Raw genomic sequence first — 17780 nt, 5'->3', positions numbered from 1 at the left:
TCTTCAAGTTAACCACGGTTTCCATTCTTGAGTTCTTGAGGGATTTTAGTCTTTCCATTTTAAATACCTTTTAATTCAATACATAGTTCCCATTATTGAGGGTTTTCAGTGATTTTAAACATTCAATTTTTAATTCAAATACATATTCTCCATTCTTGAGGAGCTTTAGTGTTTCCTCTGCCACCAGTAAAGAAATGTTATAGGGTTTTAGAGTTTTTGATATTGTATCTTCATCATCGCTAACTAATCATCCAAATTTAACCTAGCAAAGTAAAGAAATATCTTTTTGAAACACAACCAAGCAGAACCATGTTTTAAGAATACATCGTAATCAAAAGGGCTTTCAAGCAATGATTGATCCAGTCCCTCTTAATATGGGGCTCCGGTGGTGTAAAGCGGATGAAGGAAGAATGGTGAGGGGGCTCTATGATGGTTTAACGAAGGCAGAATTTGTGGTTGAAGGTGGAGTAGGGGGAGAGGCTTACTTGTCACAAGCTATGGTGGAATGGAGCAGTGTTCACAGTTGATTTGTTGATGGGGGCTGAATCTGAATGGCTTTCTCAACGGGGAGATGGAGGAGGTTAGATCTGAGTTGTTGGAGAAAGAGGAGGTCGTTGTTGGAGTTGCAATGTGACAGACGAAATCATAGGAGTATGTGGGACGTCGAACCCATATATAGTGTGGGTGGACAAAATTGCAAGAGTAACACGTGTGGAAGAAGGTGGAATTGCCAAAGTTGCAATGTGTGGGACGATTTCGTCAAAAACTTAAAGTGGGGGAAGAAGAGAACATCGAGGGGGAAGGGGGTATCACGAACGATAGAGATGATATGTGTGTAATTTACTCTTTTTTATATACTGATATATATATATATATGTGTGTGTGTGGGGTGGGGGGAATTATATTATTTTTAGTTTTTAAAACAAAAAAGTAAAAAGACCAGAATACCCATAATTTGACGAAACTAATGTTAACAGTGTTAGGGTATAGGACCCAATCCATAACAAAAATAGAACCACGATGACTATAGTTGTAATCATTTCGATTGGAGGACCTAGTCTATAATTTGCATATAACCACGGGACCAAATTTGTAATTTACTCTTATTTTTTTTATCAAGTAAATTACAACTTTTTGTCCATGGGTTTTGAAAAGTATGTGGTTTTGGTCCCTTCAATTTAAAGATTACAAAATTTTCTATGGTTTCACTTTTGATATAATTTTCATCTCTAGCTTTAACAAATGTCCGTTCACCATATTAAGTGACTCCACTTACTCATAACGTAAAGGTATTTTCATTTTGTTCTTGACCTCTTATTTATCTGCTTCTTTCGTCCTTACACTTTCATTTGCTACACTCTCTGTAATGAAGATCAAGCTGAAGCACTTGGTTTTGGCATGAAGAATGTTGTACGTAAGAACAAGTTCTGATGTTTTTGATCCGTACAAGGTGTACAGTATATGCGGTACTTTGTTTTTTTTTCTTGTTACTGATATGAAGATGTCACGTGAGTGTTTTTTATTTTATTATTAGGCTGCTAATCACATTTTAAGATACTTATATCCTAGGTTGATAATAATGAAGAATTTTTATGGTGGGTTGTTCATAAAGTTTCCTAGTAGAAAGTATCTGCGTGGAAATACTACTTTGTAGACTTGGTTGATTGTGATGAACTCTCTATTCATGAGGTAGATGATATAATGAAATGGATAGAGTACCCAGATGCCCGTTGGCCACATAATGTATTATCACTACAAGAAACTAAATAATGGCCTACTTTCGGACTACATACACTCGATAATGATGAAAATGTTTGGATCTCCTCAAATATGTCCATGAATGAAAAGCATCAACTTATTTGATGATTTTACATATTTTCTTATTTTATTTATCCGTCTTAGTTTCCCAATATTCCATAAATTGAGTCTTTTTATTTTATTTTTGCATCTTTTTTATATTGGAGATGAATTGATGTGATAAACATGTTTACTTATTGGGTATGTGCTAATTTTTGGGAGAAAACTGTGTAAATAGGTGATTTAGCAGAAGTATGCTACAGCATGTGTTGCAGGATGATTCCATGGACATTTTAGATAATAGTACAAAGGATCTTTTGATATCTTATCTATCTTTTTGGCAGCTCATCTCATACAGATTTAAAGATTTAATAGCACAAGGATAAAAAATTCTCTTTGTACTGTATTTTGGATAATATGGCTTTGTCTTTTGGGTATTGTAAAAAGTTGGATAATGGTTTTATCTTTTGGTCCTTGTATCCCCTTCTCCTACTATATAAAGGACGTGATACTTGACATTTTTAAGTAAACAATTTTAGAAGTTAACTTGGTTATGAAATTGAAGAATGAAAGTATCTTTAATATTCTCTCTATATTCAAGAAAAAGTCTTCTTTAATCTTTATAATTCTCTTTAACATTAATTTCTTTTATTTTCTTGTACTTTACTTCAAATTAATATGTATTATTATTTATGCAATTAATTTTATTATTTCAAGTATGATAGGCTAAAAATATAGTTTGGATGTTGGGTGGTGTTAAGAGAAACACCGATTCCTTTTGTAGAAAATTAAATAATATGTCTTTCCAACTAGGTCATTCAAGTTTATATTGCAAAAATATCATTCATGGACAAGTTGATCATTTGTTTAAAAGTGTTAAAGTGTCTTGGATTTGAAGATAAACCAACAAGCACATGTCAACTTGAATGGTATGAAAGTAGACTCGAGAGAGCTACTTAGAATCAGACTCGTTTTCACTCCATTTAGCTTATATAAGAAATAGTTTGAGCCAATGTCAAGACTCCAACTTTGCATAGAGATATGAAGACTTAATCTATGACTGTGTGTCATTCTACATCTCGAGATAGTACCTTAAAGAAGCTATTATTTGTAAGGACAAGTTATTTATAAAGCATGCTATAGAACCATGTTGTAGCATATTGTCCACTTAAAAATCGATTGAATACCTTAACAAAACTCTACACCCTAAGCTTTCTTTTATTACTTGTTCAGAACAGTAGTGTTAAACCAACCCACCACAAATATTTCTTCGAACTCACCATCTGAAATCATGTCTTTACTTAGACTTTTTATGAACTTTTATTCTTTTCCCTATGGACGATATTCGGTATTTTTATCACTTCATTACTTAAGATGATAGTTGATTGATAAGTGTATACTTGTACTAATCTCCATTTACTAAAAGTCCGACATATTTATTTTATATAATTCTCGTAACAATGAACACTAACTTATCCACGTATGTCCAAGTATCCTAGGGAGATGGAGGTTGGGTGTGACATACCGGTTCATCATACTCACGTATCTCGAGGTGGTAGGAGGCGAGTGTGAGTACTATTTTGCACGTACCCAGTAGATGAAGGTGGGGGTGGTGCACTATTCTTGATATTTTATGTTTGATTCATGATATGTTTACATGATACGATACTTGAGCCATGTGATAGATGTTTGTATGACACGAATGTTATTTCCTTGTCGAGTTTGTCGGTAAGAACGTATGTTGCTATTGGAAGTTATGCTATATTAATGGAATTCTCCGAGTCATTGGTCTTCGATGTTATAACAGCTTCCGTTTCGAGTTTTCGTTTCATTCTTCGGTTAATATTATTTAAATATAATACATTATAACCATGTACTTTTATATAGTCATTAAGCATTGTAACTTACCCGTTGTTGATTAACCTTTTTACAAAATAGAGGATTGTTGACAAAGGGAAAGATAAGGGAACTTAGTTCAGGTATTGACTCAAGTGTCATCTTAGTTCTTTTGGGTATATATATATATATATTGATTAACCTGGATATCCAACCCGCTATACGAGCTAACCAATCCCAGGGCGACCACCTACTTTGCAGATAGCCCGGAGTCATCACATTTGAACCTCCCCGTGGCCACAAGGAGATTTTTATTACTCATTCGATATGAACCTGAGACCTACTGTTACTTTTGACCTTTAGAGACAAGCTCAAACCAATCAGGCACCACCTTTGTGATGCTTTTGGGTATATTTGTATTTGCTTTTGTTGTGTTATATATATGTATGCATTCCATCAGGTAGATATGTCCCCGGTTGATTGTAGGTAACTTAACGGCAAAAAAGTCAATAGTAACGTTGGTGTTACATTTATATTTTGGACGAACTTTCTCGCAATTGACAATATCCATTTGAAGATTTCAATCATAGTAACAAAGCGATAGTAACATAGGCTTATTACGATTCCGTTAAATTAGTTATGGGACGATTTTAGTAATTTACCATGACAAAAAGTTAGCGTAAATTACAATTTTCATTTCTATGTTTTTGAAATTACAGTTTTCACCCTTGTCATTTACAGCTCATTGTTTTTTAGTTCTAGTGGCTTACAATTCATTGGTTTTTTTATTCATATGGTTTACAATTCATTTTTGTTTCCATCCTACATACTTAACAGTAAACCATTTATGAAGTTAGTCTCGTAAATGAAAACAACGATAAATCACAAACTAAAGGGACGAAAATCGTAATTTCGAAATCATTGAGACGAAAGTTGTAATTATTAATAAACCAAAGGGACTAAAATCGTATTTTACTCAAAAAGTTAAAAACCACTTGAATTTGTCCCTCCCTATAAAACTGCTGTTATGAGAATCAGGGTTTAAAGTTTGGGTTTTTCGTTCCGCCATTGCCAAAGAGAGACGATCTATCAGTCAGCATCCATTAATGGCCGAGGAAGCAGTAGCAGCAGCAGCATCAGCAGCACCGCCGGAGACCACCGTCGTAGAAACAGTAGAAGACGATTCATCAGCAGCGCCACAAGAGATGGATGTGGAAACTGTTGAGGCGACTAACGGCGGTAAACGAGGAAGAGAGGAAGAAGTGACCACTGAATCGACGGAGAACGGAAACGATGCGAAAAAAGCGAAGGTGGATGAGGAGAAGTCTGTGGAAGAGCAGAGGCTGGAGAAAGAAGCAGCAAAGACTGGTCCGGTGGCTGTTGGTTATAAGAGCTTCGAGACCTCTGTGCAGATTTTTGATTACTTCTACAAGTTTCTTCACTTCTGGCCTCCCAACCTCAATGTCAATAAGGTATCTGGTTTGATCTCTGATGTTATTTTACTTTATCAAATTCGTAATCTATCTTTGTTTGTTTGAAACATCATTGTAGTATCGTTTTCTTGGAATAATGGTGCAATTTTGGTTGATTAGATAAGGCAAACGGTATTGTTTATAAGTTTACTGAAGAATCATAGACTACATCACCTGAATGTGAGTTTAATGGGAATAGAATACCAAGATTTGGCTATTGAATAATGTTTTTGAATTTGAAATAGATACCAAAAAGAGGAATTGACATTGATATGGTCATATGGATCCTCAAGGTTACATACTTTCTTTAATGTTCTATCAACCTTTGCACATTTTTGGAGATCTGGATATAAAAACCAAACCAAACCAAACCAAATGGAACGGAATCAATTGAATGGGTAAATCCCATGTGATACATGGTCTAGGAGGTAAGATGTACGCAGCCATTCCTTTAGAGCAAAGAGGTTGCTAAAAGGTTTTGCAAAGAGTAAGACCAACTAATACAGATGTAAAAACCTATGTATCCTAAGTTTTATTTTCTTTGATTTTCGATGAATGGATTAGATCCCTCATGGTAGAAGCCAATTGCGTTGTGTAATTTGATACTCAGAAGTCAGTTAGAAGGGGTTCACCTTTTAGTCATGAATTTTGAGCATGTTATCACTATTGTTTCACATCTCTATCAAGAAGAGTATGGAAAACTGTATCACGATGTTGAGCTTTGCAAAGGGGCTAATACAACACTTCGATATGCAGCAACAAACAATGTTAAGTACTGTCTTGCATTCCATATGGTATGGCAATCTGCATCTTCTATTAGTATATATAATTTTGCCACCAAGTTAACAACTATTAGCTGATGGGATGCTCTCTTTTCTATTGGAATTGTAGTTCATGCTAGAAAGACCATTTATGCTCAGAATGAACTGTTTTAGCACTTTGCTGTATTCACAGATAAACTTTTAGCTTTCATTGCTTATTTTTATAAATTGTATATGATATCCTGACTGGTGTGGAAGAATATGCATATTATGAGAGACAACCACACTAACAAACAAACAAAAAGGCACACACGAATTGTGGCTTACAATGCCAGCTTTGCCTTTTCCATTTTGATCTTTGGACCTTGTTTTTACTGTCCTTTTAACCATTTTTGTCAGTTCACTTGCTTATGAATTCATGGAAAAGCCATATGTTCCTTTCTTTAGCATTTTATTTTCACCCTCAGTTCCTTTTAAAAGGGATGCAACTTTATTTGATTGATGTGTTAACGTGTCAAGGGTTAATAGGACACTAGTGCTTACTTGTGGTTGATTTGTATTGTGTTACTGCAGTATGAGCATGGTATGTTGTTGGACTTGCTAAAGAAAGGTCACCTAGAAGCAGAGAAAAAAATTGGTGTAGGCATCCAAGCATTCCAAGTTCGGTACCATCCACAGTGGAAAAGCCGATGCTTCTTTCTTGTTAGAGAGGATGAGTCTGCTGATGATTTCAGTTTCCGTAAGTGTGTGGATCACATTCTTCCATTGCCGGAAAACATGATGAACAAGGGATTGGGTGGTGGCGGTGGCGGTGGCAGGGGTGGTGGGCGTGGAAATTGGCGTGGACGCGGTAGAGGGGGTAAGCCGAGGAATTGATCAAGTCTCTTACCATTTGAGTGACTTGTGGTAAACCAAGACACAATTAATATATAGATGAGGTGCAGTAGTAGTATGCACTGTTCTTTCTTGAATGTCTGATGGATTTTGAATTATTAGTTATGATTGAATTGGGAAGTTACACCAGCATTCCCAATTTTGTTTGAAAGGGGATTTCAATATGGTAATGTGACTTCACTTATTTTATGTTGGATGTTCCTAACACCAAATTGAATACTTTTGAGGGTACGTTTGATACGTTGGACATGATGAGACATGACATAACAAATAGTTGTCTCATGTTTCGTGCAACACTTAGGTTTGGAAATAGACGGGACCGAGTGGAAAATTGCATTTTATTTGTCCCAACAAAATAGGTGGAACACAAAAACTTGTTCACCTGCCTATCTGAGATTGACGTCTAAGATGGACGGGGAGATGGTTCAGAAACAAAGAGGGAGGGGGCGGGGGTTCACCGGAAACAAAGGAGGGGGGGGGGGTGCTAGTGGTGTCGACGGGAAAGATGAAGAAGGTAAATGGTGTTTGTGTCTGCCCTCCAAGTAAAATGTATACACTTTCGCCCCTGATTTAAAAAGCCTGATTAAAAAAAATGTTTAAATAAGGAAAAGTGTCAAAAGACCATTTTCCCTCGAGTTTAACAGACATGATAGACGGTCATTTGGATCAAAACCGTGAAAAATACGTACCACCATGTAATCTACATCATATATAAGTTTAGGCAAATTGCATGAAAACATAACATATTTTAACTTGATTCATATTTTGAGTAACGTACTTTCAAAACTTTCATTTTAATACCTAAAATGTAAAGTTTTAAATATTTAAGTATTTGATTGAAGCACAAACTCGGTAAGCATCACCCCTGATAGACTCAGTGCCACAACTGTTCACTTCCACCTATGTTGTTCGGCAGTCTAATCTCGCATCAAACATGAAAGGATACAAAAAAAAAAAAACATCGTACCATCTTGTCCCAGATACCCAAGTATTGTTTGACTATTTGCAAAACGATCAATCAACCTCTGTAATCTGTTTCACAGCACCACACAAAAATTGCACAATGGCATCCAAGAACAAAAAGTCATGTTTCTTTTGTGTTTTTTAAAGAACATGAACAACGTTATTCCATGTTTTTGTTAACCCAAATTCTACAACAACCAACTTTCTTGAGTTTGAGAATTAATTGGAGATGAATTGTTATTATTACCTTCTCAAACCTCTCCCTTCCTTCAAGCACTCACTGTTTGCTTTTGTGCAAATGCTACACCCTTCTCTATGCTTCCCTTCAGCTCTCCCTTTAATGCTTCCAAACCTTTCTTCTCATACTCTGTTAACCCTTCGAGATCCGAAGCGATCACCGCCTCCACTCCTTTCTTTCCGAGCTTGATTCTCGATGCGAAAAATGGAAGTTCCGTCACTTGCGACTCGACAAATGCGCACTCGTAAACATCACTATCTCCATCGAGTGCGCGGAGAGATGATTCCAAGAATCTCGCAGCTGCGTACGCCATAGACAGTGTGGCAGACCCTGCACCCGCCTTTGCCTCGACCACCTCTGTTCCACCGTTTTGAATCCTGACCGTTAGATCATGCACTTCCTCGTCCGTGAATGCGACGGACGGTTTCGTTTTTGACAGCAACGGTAGGATCGTGATTCCTGCGTGTCCTCCGACAACAGGGACGTCTACGTCGATGAGTTTCACGTTCTTCTTCTGAGCCACAAACGTGTTGGCTCGCACCACGTCAAGGGTGGTGACACCAAAGAGCTTCTTTGGATTATAGACGCCTTTCTGCTTCAACACCTCGGCAGCAATCGGGACGGTTGAGTTAACTGGGTTGCTGATAATATGGATGAAGGCATCAGGACAGTTATCAGCCACAGCCTCGATCAATGTCTTCACAATTCCGGCGTTAATGTTAAAAAGGTCATCACGGGTCATACCGGGTTTTCTTGGAACACCGGCGGGAATCACGACCACGTCCACATCTTTCAAACAATTGGCAAGTTCGTCGTTCCCGGTGAAATCCTGAACTCGGGAGGGAGTGTTGCAGTGACTGAGATCAGCTGCCACTCCCTTCACATTTGCTATATCGTAAAGGTGGAGGTCAGAAACTAATGGTGACATCTTCACCAAAAGAGCGAGTGGCTGGCCGATACCACCAGCGGCTCCAAGAATAGCCACTTTGAAAGAGGCCTTAACCTGAAGGACGTTTCGTGATGTCTGATGCTGGTTTTGAGATTTCCGGGCAAAAGAGTAATGAAGTGCTGTAGTGCTTTCTTTGCCAAGGAAAGATGATTCGCAGCTTACAGAAGCGGCAGCCTTGAGGCCAGTAAAACTCTTGATATGGTTTTGGGAGTTGAACGTAACACCAAATGTATTCGATTGCATAAGTGGGGTAGCTTTGGAGCCATTGGATATTGTTGATCCAATGGAAAGGGCACTTGCTGATGTTGCTGCCATCTTAGACCCTGAAGAACACAGATCATAAGATGAAAAGTATGTTAAAAGACAAACATGGAGAACACAGATCAGTTGCAATGAACTGCATGGCACCAAATGTACACGCTGTCAGATAAAATTGGCTAGAGATAAAGAAGGGGCGGGGGGCGGCTAAGAGGTCAAGTTTAGGTATAAATCTCGTTCATAGATGCAAAAAAACTGCATCACATGGAAAAATAAGCTTCACAACTGAACAAGGCTTCATTACATGTTCATGATTATATATGCTAATTAAAAAAAGAACAGTATATGGGTGTGTTCACAATAAGACCCTTTCAAAACAACATCAAGATAGAAAAACGAAATTCTTTTCTGCTCTTAGAAATTAGTATTTCAGCGAGAAGGTAGAAAGAACAACAAAAGAATGAAAGAAAGGAAAGAAAATGTGCGATCATGTAGAAGGTCATTTATGTATGAGTATATCAAGTCTTGCTGAATCCAGTTTTGATACACAATTGCTAGTTATCACAAGTGTATTTACCGTAGTGTATAGGTGTGCAATGAGCATGTGATTTGAAGTTTGGAACCGGGTTTTTTGAGGATGTTTGTTTCAAACTTCGAGCTAACGTAGCTCCAATTCCAAGCAAATATATCTATCTTATTAGGTTGAAAAGCAGGTAACTATCTCAATGACTACATGTGCAGCCTTTATGTTGACACTTCCTATACAAAGATTACGTATTCAAGGATAAATATCACATACTCGTATCAGATTCAGATTCAATTCAAGGATTCGAGTAACTGTTTGACATTTTTGATGACAGATAACTAATTGATGCAAATGACACTAATCATATACCAAGCAAAAATAGCATATGTAAAAGTCAAACACCAAGGAAGAATCTTAATGGAACTATTACCGAATGATTCACTATACATTCAAAACTCGACCAAGGGACTAGACTACAAAATCACAACAAGAAGGTTCTGAATTCTAAAATATTTAACTAATCGGGCCTTAGTTTCAAATTTCAATCTCGTGCCTTAAACTTGATCGATTTAAACACACCTATTGACTTCAGCATTACGCATTTCCCCCCCAAATCCATGAAGTGACAGCAAAGCCGGATTAACTTCTTACCATTCAAAAGTTTTCATAACTAGTGGTAGATGAAGATTATAGATCATGTTGGCAAATAAATGATGTCTATAAGCTCGAAATTGCATACATTCACACGAAACTTCGAATCCAAAACCATAATTTGTGAACTTGCTGATCTAAGAAGACTAAACACATAAACATCTACATATCAATTACACACAATCTATAACCATTCGCATAAAAATTACATTACCCAATAATCCATATCATTACCTTAATTGCCTGCTTTAATGCATCTAGAAACTTCAAATTATCAGCTTTAATTGTAGCTTAAAACACAAAAAATCCATCCAAACACATGAAGAGAACATTTTAAAGATCTAGCAGACAGGTGAATAAAACTTGATAAAGCTACAACCATTAGATTCAAAAGAGATCCTATAAAATCATAAAAAGATTTAAGAAAACAGCATCCATATATACAACAAAGTTGTATGTATATCGTACATGTATTCATCCAAACATGTAAAGAGGACATTTTAAAGATCTTGCAGACAGGTGAAAAAAACTTGATAACACTACAACCATTAGATTCAAAAAAGATCGTATAAATTATAAAATCATAAAAAGAATTAAGAAAACGGTATCTATAGATACAACAAAGTTGCACTTTTATCGTACTTGTATTCAAACCAGCTCTAGATCTCGATGAGAGAAATGTGTGTCTACAATTAAATTCGTCATATATGATGTTGTATTTAATTAAACTCATTGGGGTTATACTAAGGTTATACATTCACATTCGCCGGGGATTATACTAAGGTTATACATTCGCATTCGCCGGGGATTATACTAAGGTTTTAAAGCCCTCCCCAGCGAATTTAAAACCTTAGGGTCCGTTTGGTTTACAAGATTGTTTTTGAGGGATTTGGATTGGAATGGATTTGAAATCATTGGTGTGTTTGGTTTGTAGGATTTTGAATGGAATTGGATTCCATTATTTATAAATAATTTATAAAAATAATTGTAAAAATAATTAAATTACATTTTTATTAATCGATTATTACAAAACAAATGTTTTTAACATTTTTTAAAACCTTATTGCATACAATCCTAAGAAATCCCATGCAATCCCACCGTGCACCTCCTACGGATTTCAAATCCGGACAAAATCTTCTATAGGAGTTGGTTTGACAAGCACCACGTCTTCCAAACGAAATATAACACACAACACTCGATGAACATACCGACTTATTGTTTCCCCCGACCTATAGAACCTAACCTGGATAGTTCTATTCTTAGTGTCATATGCTAACCACGAGTTTTAAGCAAATCACGCAAAAATTGCAAAAACATTTCTATCCATATGCAACTCATTTATACAGTTTACATCATATGTCTAATATGTTGTATTTCGGTTGATCAAATTTGAAGTCCAGCGGGAGTTCTTTGGTCCAAAGTTTCTCTTTCATTATTTAGATTCTCCAATTCAATTAACCAGATCATAAGAGACAGCAAATACTCAGAGCATTTGAATGTAAATATTCCATAAGTCAGCGACTACAACAAGTGATTCCGATCATTCACTACAAAATTCGCAAAACAAAACAAAATAGAAAGTAGCTAAAACAAGAAGAAAATAACACCATATTTGGAAAACCATCACTACAAAATTCATTTTCGAGGAACACTTAGACAAGGATTTTCAGCAGGAACTATCTATTGAGTTCCATCTCAATATAAGCATCATACATTCAATGATGAAATAGAAACAAAATCCACAGTTGCATGGAACTCAAAAACCATAGATAACAAAATTCACAGTAGCAATAAAATAGAAACAGTGGAAATCAAAAATCATTGAAAACAAAATTCACACTAGCATCGTCTCAAAATCCATAGTAGCATCCATCTCAAACATATACAGTTGGTCCAGTGGAAATCGAAAACCATGGAAGTCGAAATCGAAGACCATGGAAGTCGAAATCGTAGACATTGGAAGTCGAAATCGAAGAAGCTGAAAAATCGAAATAGAAAACCATGGTTGAAAGAAATCGTACCGGAGAGATCGAGATCGAAGTTGGGAAGAAACGATAGCCTCGAAGAAGTCGTGCCGAATGGAGGCGATGATTTTAGTTTAGGTTTTAATATCAGATGGTAAAGGGTAGGACAGTAATTTAGAACATGTCCAATTTATTTTAGAGTAATGTTCACTTTTGATCCTTAACGTTTGTCACTTTTAATAGTTTTTTCCTTCAACTTCGACGTTTGTCGATTTCGAACGGTTTTCGACTTCGTCCTTCCCTCCCTCTAACGACCGTTTACCTTTTTGGTTAAGTCCAATTAGATGAAGGGTATTATGGTAATTTTATGTTATTTTCTATTTATAAATATATTTTCAATTTTGGTCCTCTTTAAAAACCCAGCCTCAGACCCTTCCCTTTCCCCGGTCCTTTCCTAATCGGTGATCTGCAGCACCATTCACCATTAGGTCACTTCATCTTCTTTAATAGCGAGTAATTGAACATCMAAATCACCTTTCATGGTCTGAAGTTTCAATTATCGAACAAAAGATAGTTTTTTTTCTATTAACCTGGATATCCAACCCGCTATGCGAGCCGACTAATCTCAGGACGACCACCTGCTTTGCAGATAGCCCGGAGTCACCGCATTTGAACCTCTGTGGCCACAATGAGATTTTTATTCCTCATTGGATTTGAACCTGGAACCTTCTGGTACTTTTGGCCTTTGAAGTCAAGCTCAAACCAATCAAACATCACCCTTGTAGTTGAACAAAAGATAGTTCATGCTAAGGGAAAGGGACTGGCATTGGGTTTTCAAATGGGAGGATCAAAATCGAAGTTATATTTTTTAAACATAAAATGACCATAATACCCTTCACTTAATTGGAGTTAACGGAAAAAGTTAACGGTCATTAGAGGGAGGGATCAAAACCGTCAGTAATCGACAAATGTTAGGGACAAATCCAAGAAAACAAAGTTAAGAGACGAAAAACGTTGAAAGTGACAAACATTAGAGACCAAAAGTGAACTTTAATCTTTATTTTATTTTAGAAATTTTAGAGATTTGGGGAAACCTTAGATTCATCTTGTTCCGCCTATTTTGGTGGAACTAAAAATCTTAAAGTTTGGTCCATGACAACTAGTTTTTGTCTTATGTTATCCCATTCAATTTTCGTCTTACTGTAAACCATATTTGTTTCGCTCTCATCCTGTCTGTTCCAATTAAAAATCATGTCAAACATGGAACAATGATTCCTGTTTTATCTTATTCAGTGTACCAAACACACCATAATGGACTAGCTAAGGTGAACCAAAGAGCTAGAGGCTAATGTTCATCCATTGGGATTCGGGGGTAAAATCTGGGATTTGCCAAAGCCCGACTAATCCCCGGCAAATTTGGAGGCTAAACATAGCCCCACTTAAATGTCGCCAACACTCCCCTCTCAGGGCTCGAACTTGGGTTCATGACTATGCCATGCCCAAGCCTTACCACTAGGCTGGAAGGTCTTTGACTACTTGATGGTGCTTGATGCGTACAACAACGGTTAAATAAGATTTGGGACGACATGTATTTAAAAACAACGTCGGATTATGGGGAAATAAGTAGGAAGATACATAGGAAACGTCATCAATATCGAACTTCAATCCAGTACTTATCAAAGGTATATTGTACATATCTAACGGAGTGAGAGATGATGGCAATAAAAGTGACAAGATAATTTCACCGCTTATATACCGTCACTCTACATTGTCATTATTATAATTCCAAGAATATGTGCTTGATTAGCATCTAATAGAATCAGCTTCGAGTTTGATTTTGAGGAATCAAAGTTACGGTTAGATAACCTAATTAATATGGTAGGGGAAACAACTAGGGCTATAAACGGGTCGGGTTGGCATGGTTGAAAACATTTGAACAATCCAATCCAATGTTTGTGATTTGGAAAATCTCATCCGAACCCAACCCAAACAAAAGTACACATATTAATTAAGAATTTGTTTATAATATTAAATCCACGGTATAAAAAGGCATTGGATCCATCAGGTTGGTTAGGTTCAAATGGCCATATACTCCTGATACCTACGATTTGAAGATTTTACAACTTGATTAGGTACCGAGTGGCTTTGGGTTAGGTCGGGTTGGCTGAATTGGTTGAGTCTTTGTGCACCCTTAGTTACAACATACATATTCAACCATTAATTAAGGTAAGTTGCTCATTCATTTTTTGATGATTTACAGACGAGAACTCGATGTTATTTGTATTCTAACAATTCCATCGTACAAAAATAAATTGCAAACTTCAAGTATTCGAAGAATCAAGATCCATAACATATCAAGACTTGTTTCGTAAAATTTGCACCCTCATCCTGCTTACTGTCATCACTGACGTCCGAGCACCCTGTCCTCGGTCAGCCTTCACCCCTAAAAAAACCCAACATCCACAACACCATCATGCCATGCCATTGTACCCATGCATGATTGTTGCACTTGTATACATTTACGTATCATAAATATTGTACCCATGGCGACCACCTGCTTTGCAGATGGCCCAGAGTCACCGCATTTGAACCTCCGTGGCCACAAGGGGATTTTTATTCCTCATTGGATTTGAATCTGGGACCTCCTGATACTTTTGACATTTGAAGCCAAGCTATGTTTATATGTTCCCATTTAGCATAATCAATTAAATATGACGACAAAAATTAATAAAAGAATCTAAATTTTGAAATGAAGAATATGTATACTACATTAAGGTCAGAACTGAGACCGATAAATCACATTGTAGTAATACATTTAATTTTTCACACTTCAAACCGGCAAACTGATGCTTACGTTCAGAACCTCATGCATCCAGTTAACATAAAGTTGTTGTATAATCAATTTACAATACCCAACTGTTCTTATTTCAGAAACCGTTAACGTTAAATTACTTGCATATCACATATCACGTCCCTTGTTACGGACTAGGCGTGTGACGATCGTTTGCACCCGATCCTTGATAATCATTTGTTGTCAAATCCATTCTTCTTGATACAATACTTTCATCCCAACTGTCTTCCAAGCTCCCCTGATATTATTTAGAAAAGAAACTGAAATTAAAGACTCTCAAAACCCTCAAAATGTATAAAATGTAAAGAGGAATTTGAACTCGTAACTTTCGACTGAAGTATGATCATGATTAGATATACGTTAACACGTTAATTACCGAGTGGATATTGCCTGAAACATCAGGTGAATGTTCTTCACTAATAAGATTCCTGATTCCTGAAAGCACAAACGTAAACATACTCTTGTTAGTTACTATAACTTATAAATATTCACGATGCTTTTGATCCCACTACATTCAAAGTTTCAAACCGATGACTACGTGCACGTGTGTTATGTGTTTTTAGTTGGTTATTAAAACACGTATACACGATCAACTGTAAATTAAAAACAAGAGGAAAATTCGAGTTTGAGTACTTGAGATTGGAATGGCATCAAATGTGGAAACAAGCAAAGAAAACCCAAGTATAAAAACAAGAAAACGAGTGCTTAATGCCATTGCTTTGAACATACACACTTGATTTAAATCATATATACATATACATGTGTGTATATATATATATATGTGTATATATATATATATATATATATATATATATATGTAAGGTATGAGTAGCACCCACGTTATATTGTTATTTTTGTTGTTGGTGAGGTTTTACAAAATGTCAACTAGTCTCCTACATCATGAAAAATGCAACTTGTTCAAGGGGCATATTCATTTTGTCCACATACAATTGGTTAGTTGTATATCTATATCTATATTATATTATAGAGTATTTGACAAAAACTCTTAAAAATCATTTTTATACATGAAGTACAAATAAACTGTGCGTAAAAACAACTTATGAAAGCCTCATGTTTGAATTCGTGTAATTAACTGCAGATAGACATAGTGAAATACAAGATAAACATTTCATTTTAAATATAAAAAATCTAAATTATAATTAAGATAATCATTAAGTTCTAACAAAATCATTATCGTTATAAAAATTTGATTGTTAAACCAAAAATAAATTATTTCACTATTTGAACTAAATTAAATTATAATAAAAAATCGAAATAAAGAAATTATACAAAAAACCGAGAACTTTTAAATAGCTAATTTGATATCAATATTGATATCTTTTTTCAAAATTTAATTTTTTATTCAAAAGTAAAAACATCATATTTCTCAACGCCACATAAATCATATTACATCAACATAGACAAAATATAAAACGAAACAAGAAAAATGTATCTCATTGCATTGCGCGAGTATCATTCTAGTTTTTTAATAAGTTATAAAAAATAAATATACTTAAAACATAATTTATTTTATAATATAAAATCTGCAATATGTCAAAATTTGGTAGTATTCGACTTGTTAAGATTATCGATTCATATCATATCTATAATTTACTTATTGTTTAAGCATTGAATTAATTAGATAAGTTATCATATCTATACTATCTTATAAAACATTTGGCTAAAATTCTTAAAAACACTTAAACTCGTTCATCCCTAAACGATTTCATCCCTATCCAAATTCATCCCATATCTGAATTCGTGTAACTAACTGCAGATAAAAACAATCAAATATAGGATAAACATCTCATTTTAAATATAAAAATTCTAAAATATAATTCGTATAATTATTAAATTCTAATAGAATGCTTAATTATTATCTTTATAAAATTTATAATATTAAACCAAAAATAAATTATTTTATTATTAAACTTAAATTAAATTATATATAAAAATATATATTATATATTATAAATCAGTTGACAAAAACTCTTAAAAATCATTTTTTATGCGCAAAGTACTATTTATTAATGCATATTATTTAAAACTCAAAATTACAAGTAAATTGTGCATAGGTACAACTTATTAAAGCTACATATCTGAATTCGTGTAACTAACTGCAGATAAACACAATCAAATATATGATAAACATCTCATTTTAAATATAGAAATCTAAAATATAATTAGGATAAACATTGAGTTCTAACAGAATACTTAATTATTATCTTTATAAAATGTTATATTATTAAACCAAAAAATTATCACTATATTTATTCCTTTTTCTACTTCTTTTTCCAAATGTAGGATAACTCCAAGGGGTTGTGGGTTTTTTTCTACCAATTGGAAAATAAATTATTTTATTATTAAACTTAAATTAAATTATATAAAAAAAAACAATCTATACATTTTTTATGCGTAAAGTACTGTTTATTAATGCATATTACTTAAAACTCAATATGACAAGTAGATTGTGTGTAAGTACAATTTATTAAAGCTCCATATCTGAATTCGTGTAACTAATTACAGATAAACATAATCAAATACAAGATAAACATCTTATTTTAAATATAAAAAATCTAAAATATAATTAGGATAATCATTGAGATCTAACAGAATACTT

At 34.9% G+C, this 17780-nt stretch overlaps 2 protein-coding genes across 2 annotated transcripts; one reads left to right on the top strand and one right to left on the bottom strand.

Annotated features, from left to right (window-relative positions):
* Nucleotides 1-4693: 4693 nt before the first annotated feature.
* LOC112511693 (protein EMBRYO DEFECTIVE 514-like) lies at nt 4694-6911 on the top strand. The gene is made up of 2 exons (XM_025117404.1): nt 4694-5105; nt 6440-6911. Exons 1-2 carry the CDS (start codon nt 4740-4742, stop codon nt 6740-6742), a joined length of 669 nt encoding a protein of 222 aa, XP_024973172.1. The 5' UTR covers nt 4694-4739; the 3' UTR covers nt 6743-6911.
* Nucleotides 6912-7744: 833 nt separating this feature from the next.
* LOC112511289 (malate dehydrogenase, chloroplastic) lies at nt 7745-12446 on the bottom strand. Its single transcript, XM_025116855.1, has 2 exons — nt 12367-12446; nt 7745-9233 (listed from the first exon to the last, which is right to left on the bottom strand). Exon 2 carries the CDS (start codon nt 9223-9225, stop codon nt 7993-7995), a length of 1233 nt encoding a protein of 410 aa, XP_024972623.1. The 5' UTR covers nt 9226-9233; nt 12367-12446; the 3' UTR covers nt 7745-7992.
* Between the last annotated feature and the right edge of the window lie 5334 nt (nt 12447-17780).

Source organism: Cynara cardunculus, assembly GCF_001531365.2.
Source record: "Cynara cardunculus var. scolymus isolate 2C chromosome LG 4, CcrdV1, whole genome shotgun sequence".
NCBI classification, from domain to species: Eukaryota; Viridiplantae; Streptophyta; class Magnoliopsida; order Asterales; family Asteraceae; genus Cynara; species Cynara cardunculus.
The sequence above is the reverse complement of the archived record's forward strand: the minus strand, read 5'-3'. Positions and strand labels throughout refer to the sequence as shown.